The 24,922-nt window shown below is 40.2% G+C and overlaps 3 protein-coding genes across 5 annotated transcripts in view; 2 read left to right on the forward strand and 1 right to left on the reverse strand.

Annotated features, from left to right (window-relative positions):
* Positions 1-84: 84 nt before the first annotated feature.
* On the forward strand, positions 85-6,833 carry armc6 (armadillo repeat containing 6). The gene is made up of 8 exons (XM_003437965.5): positions 85-245; positions 493-634; positions 3,354-3,439; positions 3,526-4,087; positions 4,198-4,343; positions 4,424-4,555; positions 4,695-4,832; positions 4,922-6,833. Exons 2-8 carry the CDS (start codon positions 514-516, stop codon positions 5,132-5,134), a joined length of 1,398 nt encoding a protein of 465 aa, XP_003438013.1. The 5' UTR covers positions 85-245; positions 493-513; the 3' UTR covers positions 5,135-6,833.
* Positions 6,834-7,034: 201 nt separating this feature from the next.
* slc25a42 (solute carrier family 25 member 42) lies at positions 7,035-16,853 on the forward strand. The gene is made up of 8 exons (XM_003437964.5): positions 7,035-7,404; positions 9,627-9,793; positions 10,667-10,778; positions 11,073-11,098; positions 11,257-11,423; positions 11,522-11,638; positions 12,195-12,346; positions 12,462-16,853. The coding sequence occupies exons 2-8, from the start codon at positions 9,713-9,715 to the stop codon at positions 12,785-12,787; spliced, it is 981 nt and encodes a 326-aa protein (XP_003438012.1). The 5' UTR covers positions 7,035-7,404; positions 9,627-9,712; the 3' UTR covers positions 12,788-16,853.
* A 5,075-nt stretch (positions 16,854-21,928) lies between these two features.
* Positions 21,929-24,922, reverse strand: part of LOC109195704 (uncharacterized) — a 28,610-nt gene continuing 25,616 nt past the window's right edge. For all 3 annotated transcript variants that reach the window (XR_003214738.1, XR_003214737.1, XM_019348375.2), the window contains exon 3: positions 21,929-22,404. Coding sequence is in view for 1 of the 3 variants with exons in the window: in XM_019348375.2 (XP_019203920.1) it covers positions 22,400-22,404 (5 nt within the window). In the remaining 2 variants the exon portion in view is untranslated. The remainder of the gene's footprint in view (positions 22,405-24,922) is intronic.

Below are 24,922 nucleotides of genomic sequence, written 5' to 3' on the forward strand. Positions count from 1 at the left end.
TACTGCCATCTTCTCAGATATAATGTAGTAATTGTAAAATTTGTAATAGGAACCTATGCTTTTCAGACTATGTTTGAGAAGAGCAAATATTTGTGGGGGACATTTGGAGAAATGTGCTATTCACGTACATTTTTCCGCACAATTCACTTCTCTGTGAATAGTACCAAACAGCCGACAGCGAAAACTGCGTTACTGCGATCGCTTCATTCATAATACCGGAGAAAGCATCCTGTTTCAGGGCGGAGGTAATATCCAAAGCATTTGACTGAATTACTTTTAACCGACTCATATAAAATAATAATGAAAACAACGAGAAATACCACAGTAAGGGTCTTATTTAACGATTGCCCTGGAAACTTCACTGGCTACAGTAACAGGGAATGGAGCTCATGTGCTTTAGCCAACAATAGCTGTCGGTATTAGCTACCTTAGTGGAGACTGAATCCTCCCAACACTGCTGAGGTTTCACTTCGTTGTTGCATTTAATTTCAGAGTTGAAGATAACGAGGCAAAATGGCCAAACGGAGAATCACACAGGAGACCTTTGATGCTGCTGTCAGGGAAAACATGGAGGAGTTTGAGATGGACCCGGACGAGGCTTTGAGGGAGGCTGTGGAGCAGTTTGAGTCTCAAGGTAAATGTCACAGTTGGTTAATGTACACTGACTGTTACACACTTTGTCAGGGTAACGCCGTGTCGGTTAAGACTGATATAAACTTCAGGCCGAATGACAAGGTAAGAGTTGCATGTCTATTGAAATTAAGTCACTGATGGTCAAGCTGCAGAAGACTGGAGCCATGAGCATGTGCAGTGCTCAGGAGGAAGGTTGTAGTGAAGGAGGATACACAGAAGGTTGGTGTGACAGAGGAGGATGCCAGCGATAGGGTGAGATGGAGGTAATGCCCTGTGGCAACGGCTAAAGAGAGCAGCCAAAAGAGGAGGAGGAAGAAGAAGATGTAAAGTGCTCATGAAACATGTGTCCTTTATTTTTTTGGTTTTATCACATTTTATTTTGTTTTACTTTAAAATTTCAATACTGTCTAATGAACAGATTGATTGAAATACTAAGTGCTGCCTTATATTCTACATCTGTAATATGTCATGTTATCTGTATGCGTGCAGATGTTAGCCGAGATCAGGAATGTCAAACTCATTTTACATTGCAGGCCGCATACAGCCCACTTTGATCTTAAGTATGCCGGACCATTGATACAGCTCTTTCTGCTATTTTAAAGGAGTTTCACTACACATTTGATTCTGGGCCCTGGACTTAATGTTTGACAACTCTAGCCTTGATCCTTCATTTAATGGGAAGGTGAACTTACTATGCTGAGAGACAGATTCCCTGTTTACTGCACTATGCACTGCGAATTTTTAGTCTATTTGCAAAACTCCAAAGTAAAAAATGTTTTTCCACATCAGCAGCATTAGAAACGGTCCAGATCATAAAACTCTGATTTTTGATTGGCCAAATCTAGATTAATCTCTGTTTTTGATTTGTGTAACCATTCTTTTACCTCTGTCACTGTGGTTTTATGATTAGTTCAGTTTGTCTGTTTGGTCACTGTATTACTCAAAACTTATGAAAGGATTGGCATGAAAATTTTAGGAGAGGTGGAGCTTGGCCTAAAATCAAAGTGATTAACTTTTGGATTCGATTTGCATTGTGAGGGCAAAACTGAACATTTTGCAACATGTCTGTACAAGTACACTGTTACATCCCCACAAATAAGGTCTAGGGGTAGGTGTGGCGGAGCAGTAACAAATAGAACTGAAAGGCAGAAAAGGAACCCAGTTCATGCATGGTGTGTAGGGGCTTTTCAGCAAAGGTATGCAGTCTTAAACTGGTCTTGCTTTATTTGTGTGCTTGTAAAAAAAAAAAAAAAAGAACAAGAAAAAGAAAAAAAAACAAGCAACATCCCTTTGTCTTTTTCCTTTTCAGTCTGTTTAAGTTTCATTCTCATGAATATGTCTTTGTAGCTGGTTCTCCTCAGTAACAGAGAGGGAAGACTGTGTACACACACACACACACAGCACACAGCACACACACACAGAGCACGCACACAGACTTCTTTATTATCAAGCACAAAAGAAAAACGTTTGCTCAACCAGCTGCCCAGATTCAGAGCATTATTGTTTCTGTGCTTTGCTCTGTTCTCTCGTCCTCTGGCACCCCTGCACCTACCATTTAGGGAAAGCGAGTATTTAGCAAATGCAAGTGTGCCATGCATTCAACCATCCCGCCCCACCTCCCTTTCCCTCTTACAGCCTATATCCCACTGCCACAATCCTCCTCAATAAAGTAGCAAAATCTTCATAACTGGATCAGTTGGCTTCTTTTCTCTTCAGACTTTAATCAGCTATAATTTACTTTTACTGCTGCTGTCCCTCCTGTCCCCACAGTGACCCTCTCCATTTGCTTCTGCCATCTATCTGTCTGTCGGTCCATCCATCCATCCTTCTGTCTGTCCTACCGGGCTGGAACCTATCCCAGCTTACCATAGTGCGGGAGGCAGGGTACACGCTGGAGGGGTCGCCAGTCTGTTTCAGGACTAACAGAGAGAGACAGACAACCATTCATCCTCACATTAGCACCTATGACCAATTTAGAATCACCAATTAATCCAACCCCACCACATGCCTTTGGACTGTGGGAGGAAGTTGGAGCACACACAAAGTTTAACTTTCCTTATTTTTTAAAGATAATGACAGATTTTAGTGTACAGATGAACTTTATGAATTCACTTATTTCTCAATCAAATGTGCACAAAGCACTGATACAAAGCTTCTTTTCTTTTCTTTTCTTTTTTTCCAACAAATCTTCATATAAAGATCCAGTGGCTGAGGTTTGCTACTTCTAACAGAAGCTACAGTAAATACATTTTGGGAGTGTTGGGAAAGCAATAAGTACTAAAAAGTAATTTATTCCTTCTCCTTACTTTAATCAGCTGGAAGCCTCTGTCTTGAATAACAATTAACACATAAGGTTAGTCCACTTCTCGCCCAGCAAGAAAGGCTGAAAAGCTCCAGCCCCGCAGTGGTTTAGAGTATGGATGGATATATAGACACAAAGTTAGACTTGACGCTGGCTGAAACTCGTATAGAGACTACAGATCCACTTTGGACTTGTGATATTCTTAGATTCAGATTTTTCCAAATATGAAGAAGAGAGTGCACTGATACTCATGTGCCACTGCTGATAATTACAATAGCTTTTGTTGTTGTTACTGTCCGCTTCTGAGATGTTAAAATGGTCATTAAAGAAGTTATGTTGACCTTTGGACCCTTTTTTTGTGAACTTCATGCTGTGCTGTTTGTCACAGCATTAAGTCTAATCGTATGTGTTAATGCAGGTGTGGACCTCAGTTGCATAGTGAAAGCTGTCCCAACATTATCACTGGCTGACAGTCAAGAAGAGCAGACACACGAGGTCCTACAGGTGAGTCTTTATCTGTTTTCCCTGAAAAGAGAATAGTTACTGCAAACTCTATCTATATTAAAAAAAATTTTTTTTAATCATTTTAGGCGTTGGAGTCCCTCCGAATTGGAAAAGACTCTGCTGGTGTGACAGCAGACCTAAAAAGCTTCACTGAGCAGTGCTCACTGGGATTTGCCCAGCGGTACCTCGCTGCCCAGAAAGACGCTTACCCCGTCATCCTGTCCTACTGCAAAAAGAGCACGGAGGAGCAGGAAGCAGCATTAGCCGCTCTGTCTGCTCTGGCCGCGCTGACGGATGGACAGCCAGACTTGCTGGACGCAGAGGGCCGGCAGTTCCTACTGGATATCCTTAAGAAGTACCAGGCGGACTCCTCTGTGACACGGGTCGCCATCAGTGCCGTGCGGCACTGCTGTTTAAAGCACGAACAGAACAGGCAGGATTTTGTAAAAGGCGGCGTCCTGCCGCTGCTCACTGGTGCCATCACACAGCACGGTGAATGTGCGGAGATGGTTAAGGAGGGCTGCGCAACTCTCCGAGTCATGACCTTTGATGATGACGTGCGGGTTACGTTTGGGCACGCTCATGAGCACGCCAAGAGTATTGTTCTTGAGCACAGTGGACTGAAGGTGTTGATTGAGGCTGCCAAAGGTAAGGCCAGCTGATCATATCAATATAGATTTAGCTTCTGCGCTTTCTAGTCGCTTTGTATTTGCTGGTACATTTAAATAATTTTGATTTCTTGGATATCTTCCACACAGCTCACCTTGGTAACACTTCTGTTTTGAGTGAGCTGTGTGCGACTTTATCCCGTCTGGCTGTACGGAATGAGTTCTGTCAAGACATCTGTGATATGGGCGGATTAAAACTCATGATGACTTTGCTCGCAGACAGCTATGAGTCAGCGGTAACGTACAAGAAGCAAAGATCGTGATGTGGATCGAGTCCAGGTTTGTTTTTTTCGCTGAAGTGTTTGTCTTCCCGCAGGAGCTGGTTCGGCAGGTCCTTAGCGCGATCCGAGCCATAGCAGGAAATGATGACGTGAAAGATGCTGTTGTTAATGCCGGTGGAGTTCAGCTCATTGTCATTGCCATGAACAGGCACATGAGCAACTCTGCTGTGAGTGTCACTGTTGTACCTACATGTTAAATCATGCTAAATTGGTCTCTGTGCATTGAAACAAACACACAAATGAGGGATACACTGACTGAAAGAATTCTCTAAGATGTTCTAAGATTGTGCTCACTTTCTGCCATAGGTGTGTGAGCAGGCTTGTGCATGCCTCTCTGTCCTTGCTCTACGTAAACCCAACAACTGCACGGTCATCATGGAGAATGGAGGTGCCTTGGCTGCCCTGCAGGCTATGAAGACTCATACCGATGTGGTGAACGTGCAGGTAAGATCATGTCATCAGTGAACAATATGCTCCCCGGGATCTGGACTCTTTGTGACTGTGATTCAGCGTTTGGTGTTCGCCCTTTACAGAAACAAGGGTGCATGGTGCTGAGAAATCTGGTCGCACGAATGCGTAACTTCAGCCAGCCAATCTTGGAGATGGGAGCAGAAGCGCTGATAGCCCAGGCGCTGCAGAACCATCAAGACTGCGGTGATGTAGGCAAGGCGGCCCTGAGAGATCTGGGATGTCAGGTAGAGCTTCGGGAGCTGTGGACCGGCAAACATGGCAGCCTTACCAACTGAAAGTGGAGAACAGCACCACTGCAGAAGGTTCGCAAGGAATGTTCAACACACCTTGCAGGGATGGGGTGGGGGTTTAATAGCAGACATTCAGTCCCACCCACTGTGATTTCATTTCCCGGCAGAGGTTTAGGTGAGGCTTAACCATCAACTGCCATTGCATGCAGCCACATGATGAAGGAGAGACGCTGGTGATGTTAGTCTTCCTTCCATATTTGTATGAAAAAATAAACTAGCTTGTTAGTTAGCTACTTAATCACTAAAGTACAACAATTAATAGCCATAGACAGTATAAAAGATGGCTGTCACTACCGTGATGTCACTCAGTGATTTGTGAAGCCCTGTTGTGATGCCTCAAGCTGAGAGTTTTTGCCATCACCATCTTGATGTTTTGAAACCAGACGTGATGAGTGAGGGTGGGAACTGTGACAGCACGTGCTTACTGGCAATCAATCACTGTTGTTTAGCTAATGAGATTATCCTGAATAATCCTCGTTTCTGACACTTAAGATGACCAAAATTTACAAAATAGACTGAGTTTTTTATTCAGTATGTCCCAAAATATGTGACAGAGCCCATAAAATCATCAGTTTATGGTTTACAAAAGTCAAGTCTGTTGTCCTTTTTCCCTTTTCGACTTCTATCGGACTGTAGGATAGTATTTTTGTAGGCACAGGCGATGCCTCATGGTGTCCATTAAAATAATCCAGGTTTAAGATACCATGTTTGATACTGTCTTTGTTAGTAGTACTGATAGCCAGTAGCCTAGCTAGCTGAAGTAAGACAAAAAACATTTGAATGCATATGAGGAAAAGCCTTCAGCTTTAGTTTCACATCTGGTTGAAAACATGTGGCCGTTAAATACTTGAAGAGGGATAAAGAAGGGTGTGCTTTAGGGTGTGGCTAGCTTGTAAATGAGAAAGTGCCCTGACCCTTGTTATCGCAGTGAGTCCACCCCTCTTTTGTCTTGTCAGGTTTGAAAATGCAAAGATAGTGAGACTCGAGGCTTCAAGATGATTTTTTTTAACCAGCAATTTAATTTGTTGTATTTCAACAAAAAGTTACAACAACCTGTGAGCCTAGGGTTTTCTTTGATGTCTGTAAACAACAACAGATGTAAATGGGTTTAATTTTACCCACAATCTATCCCTGTTTTAGTGGTAGCCCAGCTAAAATCTGCCCACATTTCACATTTGAACCAACAACACTGGCCCTGCCACAAACCCTTAAATATGTCTCCCTGAGTGCAATTTTGGCTAAAATGTAATCCTGTCATGTTTATATCTAACATATAAACATACTAGAAGCAAATACACTCTTAGTGAGGCATATTTTTACAGTACATTTGCTGAAAAGCGTTTCAGGCAGTGTGAATCAATACATGACCAGTCATGATGCTTTTGCAAGATTTGAAAGTGTTTTCCAGTACAAATAAGTACAAAAAGGCCTTTGTAGTACTGTTGTATGTGTTTTTATTATTTATGTAAACTTTTTTTAAAAGTGTTTTTGTAAAATGTTGTATGAGTGCATTTGCTGCTACGCAACTGCTCTGTAACATGGTGGCTTGTTTCCTGTGTTGGCAGGGCCAAATTATACATGTTTTGAATGCCTTACACATTTATTTTTAGTTTGTAAATTTGTCATTAAAGTTTAACACAGTATGATACCATCTTCTGTTATCTAGCTGTGTGTGATAATAACAGACCCTGCATCTCATGAGTCTGAAGTAAATAATTTTCAAGTGTACTTAAAGGTCTAACAAGAAACTGCAGGTGGCCCACTGCCTGCCAAGTGTCTCTCCTACTCACGCCCCTCTAACTGACCTATCCAAGCTTGCCGCACCTCACTGAGACTTCATTTCCCACAATGCACCTGCGCTCGTCCTTGCCAAACCTCACTGTGGTCATTGCGAACCGCCTCGCCTGGCTGACAGGAGTAGTAACGGCAGAGCCCACAGTGGCATGGAGGAAGCCTGTCACTTAGAGCCACTGCAGCTCTGGAGGATGTGAGAAACGTATTTTAAACGGCACCTTCAACATTAGGACACATTTCCAGTCAGGACATTAGCTCATGGTTAACATTTGCACTACGCTGTTACCGAGAAAACAGACGTGAATTAAACGGCGGGCTAACGGCTAGCTTACCTTACTTAACCTGGTATTTGGCTAACTTAGAAATAACTCCTGAAGAAGCTGTTAACGGCTGGAAATAACGCGCCAGTGGAGGGGATATCAAAACGTGACAGCTCTTGGTGCCGGTGTCAGGTTTATAAGGTAAGAAGTGTGTTTGTGTAAGCAGTGACAGTTCGCTGGCTTCAGAGTGTGGCTGTGTTTTGTTTGCGGGCATGTGTCGACAGGACTGGAGCAGCGGGCAGAAACAGAAAGGCGAGGCATGGTGATCGTTTAATGAATAAGTGTCCACTTCTACTGCAGTAATGTTGACTTGTAACCGTGCTTTGGTTTACGGTTTAATAAATGCCGAGGAAAATGGCAGCATATGGGACACGGCGCTGTTACAAAACTGATGTATTAAGGAGGCAGGCAACATGAAGAGCTCCTGATGTTGATTATTGTGATGCTTATTGACTGTTTATGCTTTTGGGGCTGTGCATGTATTTTCTGTTTCCCACAGCTGGTATGTGGTCATATTTTGCTCTCAACTTTTTCCACTTAGACTTCCAATAATTTTCATGGACTTATTCTTGATAAATATAACACAAAATTAAACACACACTTTACCCATAAGCATTAAGTTGCCTTTTTTGACTCCCTTATTCATGATAATACGCTTTCTATAAGATCTCCACTGTTGCATGTGTATAGCATGGGAATGCTGTCCTGTATTACAGAGTAATGAAGCCTAAGGCACACAAATAAGACATAGCAGCACAGAAACGAGTGAGGAACAAGGAACTGTAAGATGATATGCATGGGGGAAGAAGCTTTAGGGAGGGGTGTGAGATGGCCTGAGATTTGGGATGGTGGCTGCTGTGAAAAGATGGGTACAAGAAGTCCTAGGCCTGTTGGACTGCTACCAGTATTAGCTGCCCCTGACACAGCTTTTGAGCAGACCCTCCGTTTACAGTTTCACTGTTGTCTCTCGCCGTCTTCATTTGCTTCTTTCCTGTCACTGCTTCTTGTTGAACTCTGGTGTTTCTAAGTGCTGAGCCAGTATGTATATCAAAAACTAAGTAACCCATATTCTCTGTAATAATATAAATCTGAAAGGGCAGATCATCACCTAATCATACCAGTCACAGTATTATTTTGTTGGCAAAACTGTAAACAAGAAAAACTTTTAGGGTCAGTCAGCTGTTCATCACGCTTGAAGAATTATACAGCATAAAATGAGTGTTACACAACAGATAAACATTAGTCACAATCATAAGCAGATTTGATCTTATACTGATGAAGTATCTGTGTGTCCCATGATGACAAAAAACAAACAAAAAACCCAAATAAGTAAAATTCTTCACATGAAAACCCAAAGAAAAAATGTAGAATTGCTATCATTTTCAGTCTTTCTTCTGAATGTGTGAAACTTGTAGATCTTGTGTAGACTGGATGTGAATTACTAATTTACATCTTGTTGTTGGTGTTCCTTCAACTCAGGTTTACATATTTGATAGCTTTGGACTTGATGAAGCAGAGTGGATGGGTTGAACATTACATGAATATGTGATCTATGTGGTGAAATGATTAGTTCTTTAAAGCCATGCAAATACCTCTATTGTTAAAATCAGTGAGTTCACTCTAAATAATGTTTGTCTTCTAAAGGTCAACTCGTCTTTATTGACGAGATCTGGAGGATTGTCCTGAATGTTCAAAGTTGTAGTTACACTGCAAACTTGTTTCCAGCAAGGGAGGGGCTTCAGCAGTGCTTGTGTTACTCAGACACCTTTCACCTACAAGTCCTCTGTCCTTCAGGAGTGATCTATTGTGCTTCCACTTAGCTCAGTGTCTGTGTGCAGTTTTCATGAGTGAGGCAGGTGGTTCAGAGTAAGTGGGCTATTCTTGAGGCAGTTATTCACATCGTTGTGTATTGTATTTCTAGTTTATTGTGTACAGATAAACATCTTGTTTCTCATCACATGTTGTAAGCATATAAGAAAGAGGGCGGTTAAGTAGAATAGATTTGAGACCAGACTTTGATTCTGTGGTACTTGTTATGATGCATTGAGGCCATAAATAATCATGTTGTCTAATTAGAGCAGTGGTTATCAAACTGTGGCGGGTGGACAATCAGGTAAAAGCTCATAAGAATATTTTAGAGAAAATAAACAAAGAGTGGATGACAGTGCTGACGTAAGATTCTTTTTGTTCTGATTCATTAAATGTTGTGTAATGTGGAGTTCCAACTTCTGAGGTGAGGCATACCAGGAAAAAGGGTTTTCAAACAACTTCCTTGCAGTAACAGGAAAATCTGTTTAAAAATATTTAGACTGACATGAAACTTAACTGTGTTTGTTTTTCTCTTTTTTCCCTCTTCCCTGTAGCTTCTAGCCTCCTGTACTCCCCACCAGCCTCACCGCTGCCACCAGCGGTTGAATTCATGAGCGTGCTTGGTTCATAATCCTCGGGGATGGGTAGTGGAGTCCAGGAACAACGGGCATCACTCACACAGGGTGAAGTGCTCCCACTGGCTTCCTCCAGTCAGTCAGAGGTGAGCACATTTATACTGGATCAGGGTAATCATACAGCTCAGGTTTGGTTAATAAATTTTATTTAATTGTGTCTAATTGTGTTTAGAGGAAAAAAAGTCATTATTGTGTTAATGTTGACATTCCAGGGGGTTGTACAATTATTTCTGGAATCAGCCCATTTTTGTTACCCCCAACAGATTGTGGCAGATAGCTGCCCCTTCCTGAGTCCAGTTCTGCCGGAGGTTTCTTCCTGTTAAAATGGAGTTTTTCCTTCCCACTGTTACCAGGTTTCTGCAGTTAGGGGGTTGTTTAATTGTTGGGGTTTTCTCTGTGTTATTGTAGGGTCTTTATCTTACTAACTGAATTACATTAAATTGAATAGTTAGACAGTTTAGCTAGATATATTTATTTGGATGCATGCATTTCTAAAATTGTGTATGCGTGTAATGGAGATATAAATATACCTTATGTTATCATACAGTTCTGTTTAAATGGGTTTTCTAACATGATTATTCATTCCCCCACACTTGTCCCATCACTTCTGTGATTGCATCCTATCAAGTCATATGTTATTTGCAGAATATAGTGACATTGTAACACTATTTTAGTGCCTGTGTTTCATGTGTGTACTGTGCACTAGAGACCCCTCATTCTGTTAGCTGAATATGATATTCATGAACTGAGCAGGTCTTTGGAGCTTCATGACCCCTCTGTTTCATTTAACCACATCTGCTTCTATTTGTGAGGTTTTGTTAGCTGGTTAGTTATCTGTCAACTGTTATCCTGATGTAACCCTGGCTTACTGATCAACACTATAGCAAACACAACAAGTTGCAAATGTACAGTGTCTCTGTCTCTGTTTGAACCTAAAATGTGATTATTTTGCTTTGCAGGGGTTGAAACAGACTCGGTCTGTTATCAACTCGCTCTTTTCAGGGGCTTTAGCAGGAGCTGTAGCCAAGACAGCTGTCGCCCCATTGGACCGAACTAAAATCATCTTCCAAGGCAAGCTGGCTGCTCTGCTAATTTACAACAGTGACCTGAATTAAGAACATGTATTAATATATGATTACATCTTGTTGGGACTACTGTGGAAATACCAAAAAAATCATGTTATTGATATTACTTAAAAAATGCCTGGACTTGTCACTGCAGATTTTTAACATCTTTGATTTTATTTTCTGTTTATGCCATTTGTATATGTACAGGACTTTGTGAACCCTGGTTTATTTTAAAGTGCTATACAAATAAAGGTGGTATGGTATGGTTTTTATATTGTTCATGTATTTTGTTTTTCAGTGTCTTCTGCAAGATTCTCTGCCAAGGTATGTTTGAGCATGAAATGTTTCATGTTGTCTGCTTCCTATTTATAAGCTTTATATCTATTGCACTTAATGTAAACCACATATTTTACTGTGTTTTTTTTTTTTTTTCATGTTCATTTCATGTTAATGTGTATATGTTTGTGCACACTGAATTAAAGGAAGCTTACAGGTTGATCTACCGCACCTACCTGAAGGAGGGCTTCTTCAGTTTATGGAGGGGAAACTCTGCCACCATGGTGCGAGTCATCCCGTACGCTGCCATCCAGTTTTGCGCACACGAGCAGTACAAGGCCGTGCTGGGAGGCTACTATGGCTTTCAGGGAAAGTACGTATCTGTGTTTTGCTTGTTTATGAAATGTTTTCTTATGTAAAGACATAAAAGGGCTGAAGTGCTGATGGGTTTTTTCCTTTTTTTGGTTGCAGTGTCCTACCTCCAGTCCCAAGGTTGCTGGCTGGGTCCATGGCTGGTACCACTGCTGCCATGATGACATATCCTCTTGACATGGTGCGAGCGAGGATGGCTGTAACGCCAAAGGAAATGTAAGCCAACTTTGAAGTTGTTGTAAATTGTCATCTGGGCATAGTTGGGGAGTTTGTTAATAGCATCAGCAAAACAATCCAAGGGTAATGAAACATGGGTAGTTATACATACACTCACTTTGCCACTACATTAGGTACACCTTGCTTGTACTGGGCTAGACCTCCTTTTGTCTTCAGAGCTGTGTAATTGTGTTTTAAATCAATTTCTTGAGTCATTATAGATTGTTATGTGTCACTATGTCACCTTAGACAAACATGTATTCATCACTAAAGACCTGAAATGTTGTTCATTTGTTTTGAGAATAAACATAGTTGGTTGTGCAACCATAATGCAGAAGATATTACTACAGCATATTTTCACATCTTCACTTTATAGTCAGCTGGGGTATTGTGTGATCCTATTTAGCCTCTAATGGACTTTAACTGCACCCTCGCGCAGACTGAGTCAACTTCTATGATCTAAGATGTAAAGAGCAATTTTTTTTTCTTTTCTTCTGAATTTCTCATCCATCTTTAACTAAAACACATTTATATTTTTAATATTTTTCTGTTTTAGGTACAGTAACATTCTGCATGTGTTTGTGCGGATCTCTCGAGAAGAGGGCATGAAAACACTGTATCGAGGCTTTACTCCCACCATACTGGGTGTTGCCCCCTATGCTGGCCTAAGCTTCTTTACCTATGAGACACTGAAGAAGTTGCATGCAGGTATTCAACAGCCACATGTATATCTGTGTATTGATCTAGCCCTGTTCCTTTCCTTCTGTGCACAGCTGCTGTTCATGTACAGTACCTAAACCTCACACGTTTCTCTTCCATGCAGAGCACAGCGGCCGCCAGCAGCCCTACTCATACGAACGCCTGGCTTTTGGAGCCTGTGCAGGTCTCATCGGCCAGTCTGCATCTTACCCTCTGGATGTAGTACGGCGGCGGATGCAGACTGCGGGTGTCACAGGTCACACGTACCGCACCATCCTGGGCACCATGAGGGAGATTGTGTCCGAGGAAGGGGTTATCCGGGGACTCTACAAAGGTCTCAGTATGAACTGGGTTAAAGGACCTATTGCAGTGGGGATTAGCTTCACCACCTTTGACCTCACTCAGATTCTCTTGAAGAAGCTTCATCAAATGGGTTATACTACTCCATAATAATGACAAAGAGAGTTGAAAATGGGGGTAGAGGGTTGAGTAGATGCCTGTAAGCCCACTCTGGTGAGACAGAAGAGGAAGCAAGAGTGAAAAAAGGGTATTGCTGGATAAAAGCAAAAAGCACAGTGGCTCAGGATGCGTGGGTAATAATAATTTATTCTCTCGCTTTGTTTGCGTTTAAGAGAGTAAGTTGGATAGTACGCCTTGTTGTCATGTACATCTAAGTGCAATATCATCAATACGTTTGTGTGTACACATGAATTGTAATGGTTCTACCCTCCTGAACCGGGCCTCTAAGTACATTTGTAATCCACAGAGTTAAAAGGTACACACACACACACACACACACACACACACACACACACACACACTGCAGTCTGCCAGCTGCCATGTGTATCATTTTAAATCTTTTACTTTGCAGTGCAATGCTGGTTTCCACTCATTTGCCATGAGTTTTTAAAAAATGCATTCATTTAATAAGAGTAAGATATGCCCTTGTTGAGATTTGTTTTAAGGAAATTTATTTTAAGAAAATATACCAAAGGTTATGACCTGAGTTAGTGCAAATTATATGCCATAAATGGAGTTGTAGCATGTTTAAGTGTGAGTTCACAGCAGCTTTGTAACTGCTATCAAATGGTTTGATTTAGTTTGAGTTGAAACTATTAAAAGCTCACAGTCTAGTGTTTTTTCAGCAGCACTCCTGAAGATTGAATTCACAGTTTTATTAGTTGTTTAGTTGTGTTTTATGGCGGTGCCAACAAAAAAGAATTACCAGTGCCCATAGTGTTTTTAGAGAGTTTTTGTCACATATTGATTGTTTTTCACTTTAATCCTGTCATAGGCTTTTTGAAAGACTCATATCTGAAGTATAAATACAGATACTACAGTTAGTCCAGCTAAACTATTGGGGCCTTTCCACTGCTGGAACCACTTCCCCTAGGAACTAGGAACCTTTGGGAGGCTGTTTTGGATGTTTTTTTTTCTTTCTAATAAGCTCTGAAACATCAATGGAAAAGAGTATTGTAGAAACACAGACATGTAACAATATGAAGGAATCTTGTAGTTCTTTGGGAAAAAGTTCCTGGGACTACAACGTCTCAGTTTTGGTGGAAATATGCTTATTGGTTCTCAGCCCTAAGTAACGCACATCAAGTAGTTAGGTAATCCCCCAAATGTGAGATGTTATACACTGATATTTAGAAAGAACAGCTAAACATATACACAGCCCTCTTTGTGACGTTTACAATGTCTCATTGTTGCTGACACAGTCTGAGAGGTGTTGCTTTTACATATATCATTTATCTGTTTTTAAAAAGTAAAGTATATCAAGAGGCATTTTTATATCTTCACCCTCGTATGTGTCGCTGATGTTGGACACACATGAAGTACACACATTACACAAATGTGTCTTCCATTTGCTGCCAGTGTGACAGCTGTGCAGTCTGTCTCTTCGCTGCCATTCACAGCCGCTTTGTTTTTAAAAACGTGACTCGACACTAGTCTAGACTGTAACAGGTCACTGGAATGACTTTAAATCTCCTGGTTAGGGAGGAGGACTCGGTGTAGAGCTTTTAGCAGTATTTGCTAACTTGACTGGAAATATGCAAACATATACTGAAGAGATCATTTGAGTTCTGTTACAAAGATAATTTAGTTCTCAGTATTGTACTTTACCTCAGCACACACTCATGTGTTTTTTCTAATCGTCATATATCAATTAGAAATGTTAATGTAGAGTTGTGGCAGCAAATGGGACTTGGAGCTTGTTTGAATGATGCAGATTAACATTTTGACAGTACTGGTGCAGGATCATACCCCTGAGGAGTGTCAATAGTTTCTATACTTGGACCTTACATACCAAGGCAGAACGCAATGAGCTGGATGAGCGGATGAGTAGACCCAAGTGAAGCAGAGGGCAGGAGGTGTCATCTGTAACAGGAATAAGGAGCAAGGCTTGTGACTGAAACTCAGCAGTGAATCTGAAAGATTTCTATTTTTAAATATTTACAATTGTTTAATTGATGATTAAAAAATGGGAAGATTAATCACCAAAAGGAAAGAAAAACTAATCTGACTGATGACAGTGCCCAAAGTAATATTCTGATCTTAGACCAGCAGATAACCTCACCAAATAATAATTAACAACATAAGAAATACTAATAGTTTAGAAAATAGCTTTTGAGATTTGGAAAATGTTTCACTTTATTAAAATGCAATCACTTTTTTTTTTTTTTAAATTTTATTTTTTTAAATGTACTTGTTGGTTTATCCAGGGACCGATTCACTGCTAAAGCTGATAACTGTTCCATTGTTAGTGCCTACAAGACATCAGCGTACTCACGGTGATATAGTTATTATTCTTTTTGGATAGTTTTAAACATGTTTTTCCAAAATAAAAGTAGAAGTAATGAGCACAGCTGGGATTGAAACCACAAACTTCTTTTTTAAAAAATAATTACATCAGAGGTGAAGTCTGAGTAAGTAAAGTAAGGTCCACATTTTTTTTTTTTTTCTATTTTCCCATTTTGTACAGATTTGTAACGCACATAGTGATGTGATTACTGAATTTAGTACAGTAACTTGTTACATTACTGTGTTGCTGAAAAATGTAACGGACTGATAAATAGCTAAGCATAACAAATGTTAATGAAATCTGTTTATGTTTTTTATGTCTGAAAGAAAAAGAAAATATCAGCCTATATATCAAATTTTTAAATCAACAAATATCGGCATCGGTCTTAAAAATATGTGATACCCAAGTTTTATTCAGGGAGTTTTACAAAGGCTGCCCTGTTTGGTAAAATCCCTACACTCCTGTATCCTGCCTTCTCTGGAAATCATTTTCTCATTTTCTTTGTCTGCTCATGGAAAAGAATAAATGTAGCGTTCAGGTGATCTCCTGAACATAACACAATATTTTGACTTTGGTTGACCTCTGTAAATGAGGAAGATTTGTGACACACACCATCTCTAGTCCATATATCTGCTCCATCAGCTGTGGGCGGATGCACGTAAAGTATTTTAATATCAGTTGTCTTTACCCCTTGCCTTAGGTAGCAGGAGGAAAGCTTAGATCAACGACTATTTGGTCTGTAACTACTAGCACACATGAAAGTGTGCTTGGTTAAAAGAATACATTAAGTGAAACCTGAACGAAGGGTATTTCCTCACTCTAAGTGCCTAGCAAAGGATAGTAATGGTTTTACTACGACTGAGCTGCTTCTACTAACCCTTCTGAAGGTTTCTTCCATTTTCTAGCCTTGCTTCAGTCTTCATGTTCTCAGTAAGAAGAAGCAGATGCTCTGAAGTTTAGAAATTGTTAGTCCTCAGTGGCTGAATGTATTTCTTCAGGTTCATTTTTGTATGTGAATTTTGTAAAGCTCAAACTGCCTTGGAGAGTAAATCACCATGAAAGGTGATTCTCAGTTCCCAGTTCATTCCAACACATTTAGGACTTATTTAAAGCCATGAAGGCAGAATTAAAAAAAGTAAAGTTACTGGTTTGGTTTTGCCCCTTCTCCAACACACCATACTCTGATTTAAATTGGAATAACCGTGATTGTTGCATTGTTATGATCTTTTCTCTGATCTACCAGCAGATGAGTATAACACGAAGAACCTATGTGATTTCCATTCCCAGACAATCATTGAATGCCAAAAAGTTGTGTGTTTTTTGTTTTTTGTCTAACACAAAATGATCTTTTGATGGGAACGCAACAGGCGCTTAACAAGAAGAAATACTGACACACTACAACGACTTACTCTGGTGCGAGTGTTTTTTGTTTCCTCTTGTAAAATCAAATGTTAATTGTTTTAACCCGTACATGTGCAGACTTATAACTCTACTTTGTGTGACACAGCCGATGATCTTGTGGTGTTTTTTGTTGTTTTTCCAGTTTGGGTGCAGCTGTGACTCAACAGCTGGTTGTTAAATTCTAGTGATTTGTGCCAACTGAATGTCAACATAGCTACTGATAACCACAACCTGTGTCTATCCTGTAGTGACGATGATGATGCGTCTGTAATATCAGAGTCTACAATAAAACTGGATGTTGATAACACATTGATTTGTGATCATTAGTTTTGGTTTAATGTCCCACACTGATGTATTTTTGTGCTTGCAGTGTTGTTTGGATTGATATTAAAGAATTTTTTCCCCCTCAAACTGAGTTTTCTTGAGTTTTTTAGGGGGATATTTAACATTTGCTGGTCAGCATGATGTTGGTGCAGAGTTATAAAAACCTGAAAAGTGAATTAAAAAGCTATACCTGCTGATGAAAAGCTAATTTTGGTCTCACACACGTGTGATGTGTAAACCTGATGAAAACAGACTAAAATTTAAACTATTTACATATTCATAGATTGTAGTCTTCTTGGAAGATCCCATTTTGATAGCCAACCTAACCTGTTAAGCTACTTGCATATTTAAATTTCTTACGAAACCAATGAATCACTTGAATCATTTGTATAATGATAAACTGTATAAATATAATCTGACCTTCCTATTCTTGAGTGTAACCAGTGGTTTGTACTTGTTGTAAACCCTCTGTATTTACATTCATGATTCACAAAGGTGTCTCATGATTTTAGACTTGGATGTTGTTGTTTTTCCTTAACATTTGAAATAATTCTGTCATCATGCACTTTAGTTGTCTTCCCTGGTCTTTCGGGCTTTTTGATGTTGCTGAGCTGAGTGCATTTCTTCTTTTTTCAGCACAAACCAGATTAATGATTTGGTTGATCCTACATTTTTTACTGTCTCTCGGATAGATTTAAGTTTTTAGCCTAATGATGACCTTCACTTGCACTGCCATCTCATTGGGCATTAGAGTTAGACTTAGTTATACAGGGAGTGCAGAATTATTAGGCAAATGAGTATTTTGTCCACATCATCCTCTTCATGCATGTTGTCTTACTCCAAGCTGTATAGGCTCGAAAGCCCACTACCAATTAAGCATATTAGGTGATGTGCATCTCTGTAATGAGAAGGGGTGTGGTCTAATGACATCAACACCCTATATCAGGTGTGCATAATTATTAAGCAACTTCCTTTCCTTTGGCAAAATGGGTCAAAAGAAGGACTTGACAGGCTCAGAAAAGTCAAAAATCGTGAGATATCTTGCAGAGGGATGCAGCAGTCTTAAAATTGCAAAGCTTCTGAAGCGTGATCATCGAACAATCAAGCGTTTCATTCAAAATAGTCAACAGGGTCGCAAGAAGCGTGTGGAAAAACCAAGGCGCAAAATAACTGCCCATGAACTGAGAAAAGTCAAGCGTGCAGCTGCCAAGATGCCACTTGCCACCAGTTTGGCCATATTTCAGAGCTGCAACATCACTGGAGTGCCCAAAAGCACAAGGTGTGCAATACTCAGAGACATGGCCAAGGTAAGAAAGGCTGAAAGACGACCACCACTGAACAAGACACACAAGCTGAAACGTCAAGACTGGGCCAAGAAATATCTCAAGACTGATTTTTCTAAGGTTTTATGGACTGATGAAATGAGAGTGAGTCTTGATGGGCCCGTGGCTGGATTGGTAAAGGGCAGAGAGGTGGAGGTGGAGTACTGGTTTGGGCTGGTATCATCAAAGATGAGCTTGTGGGGCCTTTTCGGGTTGAGGATGGAGTCAAGCTTAACTCCCAGTCCTACTGCCAGTTTCTGGAAGACACCTTCTTCAAGCAGTGGTACAGGAAGAAGTCTGCATCCTTCAAGAAAAACATGATTTTCATGCAGGACAATGCTCCATCACACGCGTCCAAGTACTCCACAGCGTGGCTGGCAAGAAAGGGTATAAAAGAAGAAAAACTAGTGACATGGCCTCCTTGTTCACCTGATCTGAACCCCATTGAGAACCTGTGGTCCATCATCAAATGTGAGATTTACAAGGAGGGAAAACAGTACACCTCTCTGAACAGTGTCTGGGAGGCTGTGGTTGCTGCTGCACACAATGTTGATGGTGAACAGATCAAAACACTGACAGAATCCATGGATGGCAGGCTTTTGAGTGTCCTTGCAAAGAAAGGTGGCTATATTGGTCACTGATTTGTTTTTGTTTTGTTTTTGAATGTCAGAAATGTATATTTGTGAATGTGGAGATGTTATATTGGTTTCACTGGTAAAAATAAATAATTGAAATGGGTATATATTTGTTTTTTGTTAAGTTGCCTAATAATTATGCACAGTAATAGTCACCTGCACACACAGAGATCCCCCTGAAATGGCTAAAACTAAAAACAAACTAAAAGCTACTTCCAAAAACATTCAGCTTTGATATTAATGAGTTTTTTGGGTTCATTGAGAACATAGTTGTTGTTCAATAATAAAATTATTCCTCAAAAATACAACTTGCCTAATAATTCTGCACTCCCTGTAGTTACAGTAAAAACATATACAAATTCAACACTAACATTTGTGTTTCTTTGTCAAGAAGAGGTGGCCCAAACGATCTGGAAGGCTGTTTTTGTCCAAGCTGTGGTTGTTGCACTTCAGCATCTAGCTAGCTATTGGTACAGAAGAAGAGCTAGCATAAGTGGGGTAACATTTTTAAGTTTCAGGTAATTTCAAATGCAACATTTCTAACAGCTCATCAAATATCAGATAACAAAACAGTTTCTGTGCAGTTTATCACGCTAGCTAAAGAGACGGCTCCTTTGTTTCACAGAGTGAACGAAGTAAGAAAGACTACTGGAGAGGAAGAAGAAAGATTATATTTAAAGGTAAGACTGCTCAGTTTCATTTGACAAACTGGAAATGTAAAACATCTAATGTTCTCATTCTTAAATCAGACATTGGAACTCCATATGATTTGATATAATTTTTTTTCTTATTGTGAAACGTCCTGTAAAACAAACTGGGTGTATTAACTATGTATTATTCAAATGCTGGCAGTTTAGAGCAGGATAAACAGGCTAGCTTGCCGTAGTGTGGTGAATTAACAGTATAGCACTGTGTGGGAGTGTTTTCTGTGGTGTTCATGGTCACAGTTAGGTTACATTAAGAATTGAAGTTGATGATACTTAGATTCATTTACTGAATTCAGCCTTTTTATCAACTGTATACCGTCTAGTATGAAGATAGTATAAACAGTCAGTGTTAGGGAAAGATGGCTCGTGAAACATCTCCTTACATCTTGTTGAATTCGGTGGTGCAAAACCACAAAGAGCAGTAAATCTCAGAGCAGCAGCTCAGCTGACCACAGCCTTTACTTAAAGAAAAACTACTGTCTGACTCCAGCTTGGCCGTTTGGTAACACTGGTGCACCGGATTCAAACATCCTGGCCTCCACACAGTCCTTACTCATAAAAAATAGAGTCATAGTGGAACGTATCCTTGTTGTTTTAACATAAAGCTCATAAAACATTAAATTGCTGCAGCCAGGGGCAGCACAAAAGTAATCTCCTTAGACTGCTATTTAGTTTTATTGTCCTTGTTTAACACTGAGTTAGCTAATTAGTGACAAATCCAATAACTCAAACTAATGTTAGTCTGTCCAAATATTTATGGATCTTCTCACGCCTGTTTATCGTGTAATGACATTTAACCACCACTCGAGGGCGCTGCTTCCCCATGAATAGTTGAGCGCCTTCTGCTGCAGGAATACACGTCGGTCAGCAGGTGGCGGTGCAGCCCGGCTCTTGGGGCTAAAGATAGCAGGTGTACTGGGTCAGATGGAGCTGCTGCTCCGCCCGAGGCCGCGCTGCCGCTTTGAACTTGACCGTGAAGGCAGCAACACATGAAAGAAGGAAAAAAAAAAAAAGCAATACTGAGAACAGACCCAACAAATTGACAAAAAGGGGGACAATTATTATAATCCTCATCATCTCTCAGAGTAGATTTAAAGGCACTGAAGTCTCTAGAAAGAAATGACCTATTTTATTTAAGGTTGATTTTTTGGGTGTTTGTGTTCCTGTGTATCTTTCTGAATTAGGTTAAAAAAGGGATTCTCTTCTTAAACCGGGCAGGAAGCTTGGTCCACACTCCTTTGTGCAAAGATTTTTGGGAAAGTGGGAGAAAAAAACACCAGAAGAAAAGAGCTATAGGGAAGATAGAGGACTAATTAGGCCGAGAGAGTGAAGGAGGGAGGGATGGATGGAGGCTGTCAGAGGATGTGGTTGCTATAGATACTTGGCATGATGCCGGATGGAGGCAGCGCCAATTTGCATTCATTCAGATGATGGCGGCTCCACAGTCTCTTTCTCTCTCTCTCTCTCTCTCATTGCCTCTTTCCCTGAAATAAAAGCACCAGAAGAACCATTTCTTTCACTGTCCTTTCCCCATCTCTAAACAGCGCAGTTTTTTTTTTAAAGTTTACTAAAAATTTAAGTAAAAAATTGAAATATAATATACCATTAAGCTCCTTGTGTTTGATTTAAAAAAATACACCTGCTTTTCTGGTTAGTAATATTAAAACGATGCTGTAGAAAGTATAGTGAACGTTTTTGTTTTTTAACCATGTCAGAGATATTTAGCTAAAAACTTCAAAACTTGATCTTTTTTTTCCCCTTTTTGTTTAAATGCTTCAAAAAGCCAGTTTGTTTAAAATGCAAATATTTCAATCTTCCCGACCTACTGTACTCTGAGTCTGAGCACAGTTTGGTGTAGGCCTGATTTTGCTGAGCTAGAAGAAAAAAAATTCTACATTCACTGTTTGATTTAAAAAAGGCATAAACAGACCAGCCTTTTATGGCAAATAGCATGTGTGGGCCTACACAAAAATAATTTTTAAAAAGTAAAAACAAAAAGATTTAATATTTCTGTTTATTCTGCACTAAACCAGCAAATTGAGACGAATCAAATTAAAAAAACAAAGAAAAAAACCCTCCACATTTGTCAAAAAGTCAAAATAACGGTAGTGAAAATGTTGTTGTGTGAGTTTTCTCTATTGCGTATTTCTTTATGTAACAAGACACTGAAGGTAGTGTTGTTTTGTAAATAGCTATAAGTGCGCTAGACTTATGTTAATGAATGAAATAAATGGGAGAAAATAAACTGAATGTTAAAAATTCAGTTTCACCATCATTTTTGATCTTTATCAAAATATGTGACAGCTTCATGCCCAAATTAGATTTATTAGATATTTTAGGGAAATGTGTATTTAGAATGAAAACTAAGTAATAAAAAAAAAGCTGGAAATAGGAGGTTCAAATTAATGTTACTTTATTGACCACGCATTTATACACACACATATATATACATTAGACACAAACTCTTTATTGTAAAACTGGCACAAAAATAAAAGTGCGGTGTGATCGATCTGACTTTTTATTTAAAAAATTAGTTCAAATTCTTCTTTATACTCATGCCAAATGACCAGCGTCAAATACAGCAGTGGACAGCAAACAAAACACAAGGCTCTCAATAAACAATATATATTTAAAAGCTTTAAATACATTTCTTTATTCAACCACAGATGCTTGTTGGCAATAAAGTACATCTTAAGAGACAATGAAATAACATTTTTTTTTAGGTGTTTTTAAAATATCAAGGGGTTAACCCATATTACAACAAAACCTTTGTTTCTGAGGTTTTATTGTACACCAGAAAAACAACAGAAGTGGATGAACAGGCCCGGTCTTTGAGCCAAACGCAAGCAGATTTTTCTCCTGCTCCGTCAATCTGCAAGAGGACAAAAAGACAGAGGAAATGAGAAATTAGAGATAAAAACTGGGTGTGGAATAAAACGACAGTGAAATTGTCATATTTTTCTTCACAGGCAGGGTTGAAGCAGATTTGGACTACATTAACAAAAAAAAGGGGCGGGGTATGACGAGGGGGAGACTCCCTCCTCATGACTACTAATATCTGTCTGTGTTCGAGTCTGCACTCCTTCACCTTTGACCTCCAACGTCTGGAGCGTCAAAAGGGCACAGAGTCAACAGGGAACTCTGCAATTATGCTAAACACACACACTTGCGTCTGGTTTTTGCACCGTCATGTCTGAACATAAAAAAACCAACAAGCAGAGGAACGAGAATTAATCTGAACATGTCCAAACTTTTAATCCTTACCATAAATTAAAATGGGAAACCCACCACCTTCGCAAAGTTAAATTTTTCAAGAAAAACCTTCTGAAAACCAAAAATCCCTTAAGATTTGATAGATTTGAAATGCTAGTGTCTTGGTTCAGTACAGATTGATGGGGCAGCAGAAAAATCAAGGTGTGCGTGGGCTGTGAAGAGGAGGAAGAAGAGGCTAGTTATGACTGAAGCGATCAGAGCTAGACTGCAGTCCCTGGGTAGATTCAGGGCTTCAGACACTGGGCAATTGAGGGGGCCTTCCTGAGCCTGTAGGGCTCTCCAGGGCTCTTCTCCTGCCTACGCTGTCCCAACAACCAGATAATGTATGCAGAGGGGAGCCTACAGTCCTGACTCCAATAACCACACACACACGGACACACACACACAGAAGAATATAACTGCATTCCTGCCAAAGACATCAGAGCTGGAGCGACCAGAGAAAGCTATCAGGCTGACTTTTATTTGATTAAAATGCAACTCTGATCTTTTTTATAATTAGCAATTGGTAAAAATTGTGGAACGAAGGATGGGGGCTTCTGATTTGGGAGTGAACTGCTGAGGTAAAGCCCAGATGCGTAATGCATTACTGCAATCCTTAAAATGATTCAGCAACTTTATGCTAGGATCCAAAAATCTAAATATGAGGCATAGAAAGATGGACAGGCACAGGAAGTGATGGACTTTTTCCAGCTGAGAGGCACATTAAAGTAATATTTCTACTTGTCTTTGTTTCTCTTACCTCTCTCCTTTGTACAGTCTTGTAATCAACAAAAACTACAAAGGGTTTAATGTATTTGTGAGAAAATACCTCTAGATCTTAGAAAATAATATTATATTGCATATGTTCATGGTATATTGCTAAGTCACACTGACTCTATCAGAAAAACCAATCCATTTAGGAAGTAATTGGGAATTGACCTCGTACCTTGAGAATAGGCTGTTGTTTAGGTCAATACGCGAGACACCTAATGATGTGTGATGAATGCGGCTGATTGCACAGAGGAAGAGGTTTAACTCTCGTGTCTTATGTTTATCAAAGTTTATTTTAATCAATCAGAGAATTTGGACGATACACTGTGAAAACTTCAAAAGAAGAGCGTCTTCGAGTAGCAAGCGTGCAAACCTCATATCAGCAAAAGCATGTAACGCTGATTTATCGCGTTTGACAAAACGTTCAGCTCTGGCGTCACGAGAGCTTGCCTTTGAGAACATCTGAGGCTTAACTTGGTCAAAAACACTAAATGCCAGCTCTGACATTCAACTTCTCCAACCTCTCCTATGTGCAGGACACACTTTTCCCCAAATTCTTCCTGTTTTCCCAAGAACAAGGTCACCCTTTAAAGGATGTTCTCACGGAAAAGAGTTAAATCTTTTTCCACAGAGACAAAGTGAATGTGTATGTGTGTGTGTGTGTGTGTGTGTGACAGAGTGGATAAAGTAAGAGAGGCATAAATAGAGAAAAAGCCTGAATTTGGATGAGGAGGGTGTATGTGTGGGTAGGTGTAAAGTGGACTCTCTCCCTCTAGTTCCCTGCTTTCTATATTCAACCCCACCGTCCCCGACACACACACACACACACACCCTAATGCTGACATTGTGTCCGTCCAACAAAGACGTCCCTGCAGCCCCCTCATTATAAATACATGTCATTGGATCACAGCTCGTCTGAATCCCCGAGTCTGCTGCGCTCTAAGTGGCCGTGACTGAGCCCTGAATGGGTGGCCGAGCGACAGCTAACCCAATAGAGCCAGCGGTGTGAGTGAGTGTGCGAGTAGCCTCAGCCTATGGGAATGAAAGCATCGCAGCAGGACGAGGTCAGAGGTCAGGGGCTGTCTGTTATGTGTGAGGACGCGAATATACACACATGAACTTTTCAGAGTGTCGGGCATGCTGCTTATAATTAAGAATTGGTGGCAAAAAAAGGGGGACATGAATCTGTGACGAGGACAGTTTTGAGACGAATTCATGAAAAGTGCGTTAACGGTTAGCTGCTGCATGCATGCAGGAGGTTTGCTTTAAATCTAGGGCAATAAGTTTCCTGCTGCCTCAACAACAAAGCTGCAGAAATCTCGTCCTGGTTCACTTAGAAGCGGGGAACAAGGTGTGTGTGTTTGCAC

Source organism: Oreochromis niloticus, linkage group LG18, assembly GCF_001858045.2.
Source record: "Oreochromis niloticus isolate F11D_XX linkage group LG18, O_niloticus_UMD_NMBU, whole genome shotgun sequence".
In the NCBI taxonomy this organism is placed as follows: domain Eukaryota; kingdom Metazoa; phylum Chordata; class Actinopteri; order Cichliformes; family Cichlidae; genus Oreochromis; species Oreochromis niloticus.